The 11,714-nt window shown below is 48.8% G+C and overlaps 1 protein-coding gene across 1 annotated transcript in view; it reads right to left on the minus strand.

Moving 5' to 3' along the window:
• Positions 1–10,269, minus strand: part of PTBP2 (polypyrimidine tract binding protein 2) — a 104,532-nt gene extending 94,263 nt beyond the window's left edge. Inside the window, exon 1 of the mRNA XM_075320077.1 lies at positions 10,163–10,269. Within this exon, the coding sequence (XP_075176192.1) occupies positions 10,163–10,170 (8 nt within the window). The 5' untranslated portion in view covers positions 10,171–10,269. The remainder of the gene's footprint in view (positions 1–10,162) is intronic.
• Between the last annotated feature and the right edge of the window lie 1,445 nt (positions 10,270–11,714).

Here is an 11,714-nt window from a genome sequence, read left to right on the forward strand (position 1 = left end):
TGTGTGTGCAGGGAGCAGGGAGCCACGCACACTGAGCGCTGGCTCCTTGCTCTCCTAGCTACAGTACACATCGGGTTAATTAACCCGATGTGTAATGCAGCTACATGTGCAGAGAGCAGGGAGCCGCGCACACTGCTTAGCGCTGGCTCCTTGCTCTCCTAGCTGCTGTACACATCGGGTTAATTAACCCGATGTGTACAGCAGCTACATGTGCAGAGAGCCGGAGCCGGCAGCACAGGCAGCGTGAGAGCGGCTGGTAACTAAGGTAAATATCGGGTAACCACCTTGGTTACCCGATGTTTATCTTGGTTACAGCTTACCGCAGCTGCCAGACGCCGGCTCCTGCTCCCTTCATTTGTCGCTCTCTCGCTGTCACACACAGCGATCTGTGCGTCACAGCGGGAGAGCGCCTTTGAAGAAAACGAACCAGGGCTGTGTGTAACGAGCAGCGATCTCGCAGCAGGGGCCAGATCGCTGCTCAGTGTCACACATAGCGAGATCGCTAATGAGGTCACTGCTGCGTCACAAAAACCGTGACTCAGCAGCGATCTCGGCAGCAAGCTCGCTGTGTGTGAAGCACCCCTTACCTACACACAATATACATTTGTAAACAGATTAATATATATCTCCTCTTTACCGTGGTCAGTAAACACATCGTATTATGAAATCTGTTATCAATGTCTAAGGGTACGTGCCAACGAACAAGACCCGCTGTGTCCTGGATGCGGCGGGTCCCGACCTGCGGGACTGTGATACTTCTCCGCAAGAGACCGCAGCTGCCTGTGCCCACAATCAGGGTTCGGGGGGCGCTGCGGTCTCTCACTTGTGTTCTCCCCATGGAGGACACTTGCGACTCCACAGCAAAGAATTGACATGCTCACAGCTCAAAGCCGTACCACAGGTCAATCTTCGCTGCGGGCCGCACACACACAGTGGGTACAGGATTTCTAGAAATTCCATCCACTGTGCTTATACTGCATAACAGCATTTTGGACACAGTGAAAAACACGCTGCATCCAAAACGCTGCAAACACTGATCGTGGGCACGCACCCCAATAGTGCTAAAAAACAGCAACAGGGAAATCTTAAGACTGATGCAAATTAAGTAAGGTCACCCCAAAGGGGCCTTTACACGTAGCAATGTCTCTAGCGTTCGCACCTGCCTCCATTGTTTGTGCGTCTCTGGCAAATCGCTGCCCGTGGCGGACAAAAATCGGTAGTGAGTGTCACACGTGCTTACCTTCCTAATGATGTCGCTGTGTCCGGCGAACAACCTCTTCTCTAAGGGGGTGGTTTGTGCGGCGTCACAGCAATGTCACACAGCGGGCCACCAATAGAAGCGGAGGGGCGGAGACCAGCCGCATGAACGACACTCCCACCTCGTTGTCTGAGGACATGGGGAAGCTGTAGTTAGTCAATCCCGGGTGTCACACATAGCAATGTGTGATGCCTCAGGAACGACGAACAACCTGCATCCCAGAAGATAAACGACATTTTGAAAATGAACGACGTGTCAACGATCTGGTGAGTATTTTTGATCGTTAGCGGTCGCTCGTACGTGTCACACGCAACGACGTCGCTAACGAGGCCGGATGTGCGTCACGAATTCTGTGACCCCAGCAACATTTCATTAGCAATGCCGTTGCGTGTAAAGCGGCCTTAAGGCCAGCTTCACACATCTGACAGTCAAAAACGTCACAATAAGCAATTTTTTTTTCTAAGTAGAACCCACACCACAAAAAAGAAAATTATACTGTGGTTCTAGTTGTAGTAAACTCCGTTTATTTCTGGTAGAAAACTGAAGGGCCATTAGAGGTGGCTTCATGACACATCACGTATAACAAAACCTTACGGCTTCAGACCTGACTAAACTACTGACAGCCGCCAAATAGGAATTACAAAAGTTTACAGAAACAAATTAGAGAAGGACTCAGACAATTCCCTACATACTTATTTTGCTCAACAACAGAGAAGCCATTAGTTTAATGATCAAATGTAATGATTAAAGGGAGCCTGTCAGGTGCAATATACACCCAAAACCACAAGCAGTTCTGGGTACATATTGCTAATCCCTGCACAACCGTCCCTGTATACACTAGCGTAGATAAAGGGATCTTTAGAAAAAGCATTTCTAAAGATTCTTTATATGCTAAGCTAATGAGGCCAACGACTAGTCGCAAAGGTGTGAGTTCCCTTGGCTAGCTGCCCCACATAGCATGTTATTACACCCACAGGGGCGTGCGAACATGCTAATGAACGCGCAGCTTTGTCACACATACGTCAGTCTTGATGCCGGCCGGCGGAGGATGCATGCACACTGCGAATGATCCAGAGTCCTCTGGACTTCCAATCATACGCACTAAATTGATGTCGGGTGTAAGCTTCCCGGCTTCAGTAGAGTGCGCTTGACTGGAAGTTCCGGGGACTCCGGGTTATATGTAGTGCGCATCCATCCTCTGCCGTCAAGACTGAGTAATATGCGGCGTCGCTGCACATTCATTAGCATGGGGCATGCTAACATGCTAAGGGGGCTGACTAGCCAAAAGGAACTTAAGCCCTTGCGACTAGTCCCTGGCCTCATTAGCATATAATAAACGATCTTTAGAAATACTTTTTCTAAATGATCTGTTTATCTATGCTAGTGTATAGAGAGACTGTTAGGCAGGGATTAGCAATATGCACCCAGAACTGCCCCTGGTTCTGGGTGCATATTGGACCTGACAGGTCCCCTTTAAATTCACAAGCTCTCAAAACATCTCTATGAGAACTAGAGCGAGGATCTCAGAGATGCACTGATTAACGAAACACTTGAGCCACCGGCAGGTCACAAATTGCCGAGACCAACCGGATCAACACTAGAAACAGATGAAGAGGGCAGCAGGCGAGTATAAGATAGGGGGTAGGGGACTTAGGATTTAAAGCAACTCTCCAGTGGGTGCAAAGGAAAAAAAATAAATGCTAGAGTGATGCTTTAAAAAGAGAGAGCAGGGGTTGAAGTCCAACATGCCCAATCCTTCCCACCATAGTACTCATCCACAGACATCACTACGCAAAACCCAGTGTTATCTATAGCAAGTCAAGCATATTTTTCTACTGTCTTCTTCAAGGCAAAAGGTCAATGTTTAAAAAAAAAAAAAAAACAATGTGCTATTAACCTGCAGATATGGGGTTAATCTGCAGGTTAATAGTGTTCTAACGCCACGCGACCACGCCACTTGGAGCCCCGCTGCTGGGAGGAAATTTAAGTTATTCCTCCCAGCAGCCGCGAGCTTCGAGTTATAGAGGTGCAGCTTTATTCACTGTTCAGAGCATATTGAGTGGTGGCCTACGGGACTGACTGACAGCAGGCTCAGCATTGTATCAGTACAGAGAATAGCAGTTAAGGGGTTTTCCAAGCTGTACATACATTTCTGAAGTCACATGACTGCAGATTGGCGAATACTGACAGCGTGCAAATTGCACACGGTCAGGATTTTGCTCTACCTATCTAGAATTGTCATGTGACCACAAATATTTCATTTGTATAGCCAACGTCACGTGACAGCAAATTTTCCTATTTAGCTTAGTGGTCTATTGTGAGAAGTGAATGATAAGTTAGTTGGCACAAGACTGCAAGCATGGAAATCACATACTTGTGGTCATGCGATGCCTGCACAAACTGGCTACAGAGCACAATATTGGCAGCCTGCAAATTGCACACTGTCAGCATTCAGAAATCTGCACTCACAAAGTTTGTGGAGCCTGGAAAACTTGAATAGCAGAGAACTACTGAAGCAGGTTCAAAAACAGGATCAATGGGTAATATTTAACCACTCTAATCACAGATTATCACAGGCAGGCAATACACAATCTTTCTAGAACAAGATATTGCAATATTAAGGTGCAAGGTACAGCCATTGCAAAGAATGCATTAAATGATATACAGTGTGTTACTCGACAATTTTTGCAGCAAAATGTTGTACTTCTGGGTGTAGTCTTGGCTTAAAGGCCAATGGTGCATAAGGCTAAGTTCACACAGGGCATCTTTTGCTGCGTTTTTTGGTCACAAAGATGCACCTAAATGCATGCATTTCATTCTCCCAGCAAAGTCTATGAGATTTTGATTTTGCTGTCCACACTGGGCATCTTTTGTTAGCTGCATTTTTGAAGATGCAGCATGTCAATTCTTTTTGTGTTTTTCCAGTGTTTTTGAGCTCTTCCAGTCAATAGATTTGACTTAAAAATGCATTGGGCAGAAGCGGTAAAAACACGTCAAAAATGCATTGCGGTTTTTTATGCGTTTTGCCACGGTGTGTTTTTTGTGACAAAAACGCTGCATCTTTGTGATATAAAAAAAAAAAAAGAAGATGCCGCATGTGAACATACCCTAATTATCAATAGTGTTTTAACATGCATCATCTTTAGGAAACTTAGGGCTCCACCATCTGCCAATTTCAGTGTGATCAGCTGACCAACTAATGTGTTGGGGGGGCCGCTTCGGTCTCTCCTAACTGATCAGTATCACCCCTTAGTCCTTTAAAGAATTATTCCTACTAACACATTATTGTTTACATGTGTATGTGCTGTAGTGCAAGTACCAATATCCAGTGTCCAACACCGATTTTCTGAATGATGTCCACCAAAGACCATTTGGGTCACACACAGCACAGTGGTCTGATCATCATGGGCGGCACGGTGGCTCAGTGGTTAGCACTGCAGTCTTGCAGTGCTGGGGTCCTGGGTTCAAATCCCACCAAGGACACCATCTGCAAGGAGTTTGTATGTTCTCCCCGTGTTTGCGTGGGTTTCCTCTGGGGTCTCCGGTTTCCTCCCACACTCAAAAGACATACAGATGGGGACTCTAGATTGTGAGCCCCAATGGGGACAGTGTTGCCAATGTATGTAAAGCGCTGTGGAATAGCGCTATATAAGTGAATAAAATCATCAATCATCATACCACATCTCCCAGTCCGGGGAGGATGCAAAAGAATATACAGACAGGACAGCACGGGCTCATAGAAATTAATTTATTTATTTATTTATTTTTTTAAGACAGGCAGGGAAATGTTTTCTCTCTCTTTTGCGTCCTACCCAGCCTAGAAGTGGTATGATCAGACCATGTCCCTCTACGGTCAGACACGGCCATTACACAGTACATAGCGCAGACACATATATAAAGATTATCTCTGCACAAGAACATCTTTTTTAATTGCATCCAATTGTGGAACTTATTCTTCCAAGATCTATTGATTAAAATTAACTTTGCTCATGGGAAAACCCTTTAAGTAACAGGTGAAATTAACCACTGACCTAAACTGAATATGACAAGAGGCCACTGCACTTTTGACTACAGCAAACAAATGAGATATACAGGATACCTGCAGCCAGGTATAAAGAAGACACAGATACACTGCTAAAACAGCAAGGATTATTTAAGGCAAGTATGGCTAAAGGAAAACTGTCAGGTGTCATATGCACCCAGAACCAACAGCAGTTCTGGGTGCATATTGCTAATCCCTGCATCCAGTAGAATACATAAAGAGATCTTTAGAAAAAATATTTCTAAAGATCTTTTATTTTATGCTAATGATTGCGGAGACTAGTCTCAAGGATGTTTGTTCCTGAGCTCATTCTGCCCTTAGCATGTTAGCATGCCCACAGGGGTGTGCTAACATGCTATTCAATGCAGAATCACCAGCAGTGACGTGTGTACCTGTGTCCTCTGATCAGAAGTCCGGGCACTTCCAGTCATTAGCACTAGACCTCTCTGAAGCCGGGAAGCATACACCCAGCTTCATACTGCGCATGAATGCAAGTGCCGGGCATTCAGATCAGCGGTCACAGGTACACGCGTTCCGCTGGTGATGCTGCATTGATTAACATGTTAGCATGCCCCTGTGGGCGTGCTACCATGCTTAGAGGGTGGAATGAGTGCAAGAACTGACGCCTTTGCGACTAGTCACTCTCCTCATTAGAATATCATAAAAGATCTTTATAAATACTTTTTCTAAAGATCCCTTTATCTATGCTACTAGATAAAAGGGACAGTAAGGGTACCGTCAGACTTAAGCGACGCTCCAGCGATCCCACCAGCGATCTGACCTGGTCAGGATCGCTGGTGCGTCGCTACATGGTCGCTGGTGAGCTGTCAATCAGGCAGATCTCACCAGCGACCAACCCCCAGCTAGCAGCGACGCGTGGAAGCGATGCTGCGCTTGGTAACTAAGGTAAATATCGGGTAACCAAGCGCTTGGTTACCCGATATTTACCTTGGTTACCAGCACACACCACTTAGCGCTGGCTCCCTGCACTCCTAACCAGAGTACACATCGGGTTAATAAGCAAACCGCTTTGCTTATTTACCCGATGTGTACTCCGGCTACTTGTGCAGGGAGCAGGCACTGACCGCCTGAGAGCGGCGGACGCTAGTAACCAAGGTAAATATTGGGTAACCAAGCAAAGGGCTTCGCTTGGTTACCCGATATATACCTTGGTTACAGCTTACCGCAGGCTGCCAGACGCCGGTTCCCTGCTCCCCGCTCCCTGCACATTCAGATCATTGCTCTCTCGCTGTCACACACAACGATGTGTGCTTCACAGCGGGAGAGCAACGTCCAAAAAAAAATGAACCAGCACTGTGTGTAACGAGCAGCAATTTCACAGCAGGTGCCAGATCGCTGCTCAGTGTCACACAGCGAGATCGCTAATGAGGTCACTGGTGCGTCACAAAAACCGTGACTCAGCAGCGATCTTGCTATGTGAGAAGTACCCCTTAGGCAGGGATTAACAATATGCACCCAGAACTGTTCGTAGTTCTGGGTGCATATTGCACCTGACAAGTTCACTTTAAAGAAATATCCCACACCAAGTGATAAAAATAAAATACAAATCCCCCTAAAAAGCAAGTTTCTACAACCCCTTTTTCAAATAAGGATAAGTTCACATTTCCAGTAATCACCTGTTCGCAAAATAGTTGTGTGAAAACAACTTTTTATCCGTTTTGAAATAACGGATTTCTAAAAAGGTACCTTCTTTTTACATGGCAGTCTATGGAAAATGGATCAGTGAACAGATTGCTATTTAGCCATCAGTGTTTCTTTCATTTGTAAAGGATCCATCTTTTCCTTACTTGATCAGTTTCAAACGGAAGATGAATAGCAACCAGTTAACTGATCCCTTCTCCATAGACTCCAATGTAAACAAAAACGGATCCTGTACAAATCACTTTTTTTTTGTATCCGGTTTGAAATAAAAGTTGTTTGCACAACTTTTTTTTGCCAAAGGATTGCTGCTGGATCTGTTGTGATGGATGATACTGGACACGTGAACTCAGCCTATCCCGGTTCGGACACGTTGATATCCTTGACTTTTGAAATAGGCTGGTGAAAACTAGATTTCACCTGTGAATGGGTTGTCTCAAGTTCTTACATGTAAGAATAGCAAAGTGCTTGGGGGGAAGGGGGCGGAGCAAAAAAAATAAAAAAAAAAAAAAAACCAAGCCCCTTTGCAGTTCATTCATTAAAAATCCTGTTTTAAGAGGGATTTTTATTGCTGCTGTGTACAGTCCATTGCCTAGGTTACCAGCCACCTAGCAGTCAGTGGCCGGTTACCTAGGTAAGGGGCTTGTACTGGCTCACTTCATGCTTTACGACCTTCTCACATCAGTCTGAATATGGCCGGATCCCACCGGCCGGCCCCTCTCCCATGGTGCAGAAAGCGCAGTTCTGGCCAGCAGCACAATGCTACACTGGAACAAACTGTGCCCCTGCAAAGCAGGAAACCAGCTGGCAGGCCCATGTAAACACACGGATGTTTGGCTCGTTCGCTGGGCGATTGGATGGCTCATGCAGACATAAAATCATCGTTATCAGCAGCACACTGCCCCATTTACCCAACAGATGTGCTGCCGAGAATGAGACGCAGCATCAGCAATCGTTTTGTTCCCATCGCGGTTTCATCAGGATGTGTGGACAGGTCAGCAATTGAGCGCTAGACTACTTGTCTATAGTCCTTGGCTGGTTCACCCACTGAAAGAGGTTACTCATAAGGCCCCACATACACAATAGACTAACCTGCTGATAATGGTGGGCTTGGCCATCACTCTGATGCATATAGCGGTTCCAGACAGATGATGTTATTATGGGGGGGAGGGGGGCGCAAAGGACCCGGCATGCGAGTTCAGACTGCAGACACTTTTGTTGTTAGGGAGAAAAGCCGCTGTCAGAGAGTCCATCAGCAGAGGAGCAACTGTCCATCACAAAAGAGGTCAGCAAGCGAAACCCCATGAGGCCTCCTTCACACATCCGTGTCTCCGGAACATGTGACGTCAGTTATCACACATACCGGAGACACAGGCACACATAGACCCATTAAAATCAATGGGTTTGCGCACACGTGTCTGTTTTGCTATGTGGAGCATACGTGTGCTCCACACATAGACATGTCCATTTTTCTCCGGCAGCACGGGTGTCACACGAACCGCACAGATGTGATCCGTGTGACACGCACCAGAGAAAACACACGTGCCTGTGAAATAAAACAAATTTCTATACTCACCTTCTCCAGCGCGGCTGTCTGTGCCACTGCTGTCACTTGCTTCCGACCTCGGCTCATTATGCTCATCGCATATTCAAGGCACAGAGGACCGGAAGCAGAAGCAGCGGAGAGTCAGCAGGGCTGGAGTCCGTAGATCAGCACCACAGACAGCAACGTCAGGGACAGGTGAGCAGAAAGTTCCTGTTCTCCGTGTGTTATCACGGATAGCTAAAATCACGGCACACGGAGGGCAATACGCATCTCTTACACATCTGTGCAAAACGTGCGTGGTTCTCTTGGACGTGTGAAATAGGCCTGAGAGAGTCAGGAAAGATGGTGCTGGCCGAATGGCCCAACCCTGATCTCCAACACAGCTACCTACTGTGTACGGGCCCCCTAAATTGTGTGATTGCTGCAACACGCCACTTGGTGACAGTCGAGCGGGTCCGCTCATCAGCACCACAGACCTGCAGGACTATTGCTGGGCACTGTAGAGTTCACGCATGCAGCCATGTCAACTGTTCACACTTATTTATGAAACAACCATCAGCTTACAGTCCTAAAAGTGATATTGAGAGACATACATATATATATATACATATATATATATATATATATATATATATATATATATATATATATATATATATATATACACATACACACATATATTATATATCTATATCGTACAATCCCATTTTTTTCAATGCTGCCCTGTCCCCTTCTGTGACTCCTGATCCAGCCCATGAGGCATCAGAAAAGGCTGCCAATCACAGGGGACTGGCCGCGGCCAACAAGACATAGATCACAGGGGAGCTGACCACGGGTGGAGGGGTTTGGGGTCAGACGCAGCCAATCACAGGGGGGAGGGGAGTTGCACCTGATGCAGCCGTTCATGTGCAGGGGGGACTGGGTGGCAGACGCTGCCGGATATAGCCGATCACAGTGGGGCAGATGCAGCCAATCCACAGGTGGGGGAGTTGCACCTGATGCAGCCGTTCATGTGCAGGGGGGAGGCGAAGCCAATCACCAGGGGTAGGGGGAGGTGCTGGATGCAGCCGATCACAAGCGGGGGAGGGTCAGACGATCAAAGGGGGAATGTGCTGTGGCAGCCAGTGATTGGCTGAGCACATAAAACATGAGACAATGGGGAGGAGCCCAGGAACAGGATGAGGGAGGAAAGCGTCAGTGTTATCTTTTTGTCCCCCATACACCTTAATAATAAATTACCCCTTTAAGAGAACAGCATCCTGTGAGGACTGTCCTCTGTATGCTCAGACTTTACATTAGGGCTGTATATAACCTGCGCCTCCTCACAACACCAGGGCCTGAAATGGCTGCTCCCAGAGAACAATAGACCGCCGCCATGGGCGAGCAGATCCCTAATGATAGAGGGCCACGGCCACAGCGGGGAGAAGCGCTGCCATCTCCGCCAGGGACACGGCCTGTGCCCCGCTCCCCACACTGCGCCTGTGCCCTGCAGCGGCCTCCACACCGGAGCGTGCTCACAGCCCGAGCGCCTTCCCGCCATAACGGGCGAGCACGAGCTCCTGAGGCGACTCCGCTCACCGCACACCGGCCATATCTACGGACGATATCACACACTCGCTCCACACACACACAAACCACCCCGAGAGCCGCTACCTACCCGTCCATTGCCAGATTGGTCAGCTCCTTGTGTGATCCTAAACTGCAGCTCCGCGCCGACTCCACATATAAACAAAATGGCGCCGCCCGATGTGACGGAAATAGCCGAGTGCTGGGCGAGCCGAGCTACGACACAGCACGGAAACTGCCGAACTGACAGGGAAGCGTCAGCGTGTGAGGCGGGAGAAGAGCGCACACCTCCTGACAGTCACTCTGTCCCCACACCTCCTCTTCCTCTGCCCACTGTCCTTTATCTGGCACACCTTCTCCTCACACACCCTTACCCCCCTCACACACCCTTACCCCCCTCACCTCACACACCCTTACCCCCCTCACCTCACACACCCTTACCCCCCTCACCTCACACACCCTTACCCCCCTCACCTCACACACCCTTACCCCCTCCACCTCACACACCCTTACCCCCTCCACCTCACACACCCTTACCCCCTCCACCTCACACACCCTTACCTCCTACACCTGCTCACACACCCTTACCCCCTACACCTGCTCACACACCCTTACCCCCTACACCTGCTCACACACCCTTACCCCTACACCTCCTCACACACCCTTACCCCCTACACCTCCTCACACACCCTTACCCCCTACACCTCCTCACACACCCTTACCTCCTACACCTGCTCACACACCCTTACCTCCTCACACACCTTTACACCCTACACCTGCTCACACACCCTTACCTCCTCACACACCCTTACACCCTACACCTCCTCACACACCCTTACCTCCTCACACACCCTTACACCCTACACCTGCTCACACACCCTTACCTCCTACACCTGCTCACACGCCCTTACCTCCTACACCTCCTCACACGCCCTTACCTCCTACACCTGCTCACACACCCTTACCTCCTACACCTGCTCACACACCCTTACCTCCTACACCTGCTCACACACCCTTACCTCCTACACCTGCTCATACACCCTTACCCCCTACACCTCCTCACACACCCTTACCCCCTACACCTGCTCACACACCCTTACCTCCTCACACACCCTTACCTCCTCACACACCCTTACCTCCTCACACACCCTTACCTCCTCACACACCCTTACATCCTACACCTGCTCACACACCCTTACCTCCTCACACACCCTTACACCCTACACCTCCTCACACACCCTTACCTCCTCACACACCCTTACACCCTACACCTGCTCACACACCCTTACCTCCTACACCTGCTCACACGCCCTTACCTCCTACACCTCCTCACACGCCTTTACCTCATACACCTGCTCACACACCCTTACCTCCTACACCTGCTCACACACCCTTACCTCCTACACCTGCTCACACACCCTTACCCCCTACACCTCCTCACACACCCTTACCCCCTACACCTCCTCACACACCCTTACCCCCTACACCTGCTCACACACCCTTACCCCTACACCTCCTCACACACCCTTACCCCCTACACCTCCTCACACACCCTTACCCCCTACACCTCCTCACACACCCTTACCCCCTACACCTGCTCACACACCCTTACCCCCTACACCTGCTCACACACCCTTACCCCT

This window comes from Anomaloglossus baeobatrachus, chromosome 8 (genome assembly GCF_048569485.1).
Source record: "Anomaloglossus baeobatrachus isolate aAnoBae1 chromosome 8, aAnoBae1.hap1, whole genome shotgun sequence".
Classification (NCBI taxonomy): Eukaryota; Metazoa; Chordata; class Amphibia; order Anura; family Aromobatidae; genus Anomaloglossus; species Anomaloglossus baeobatrachus.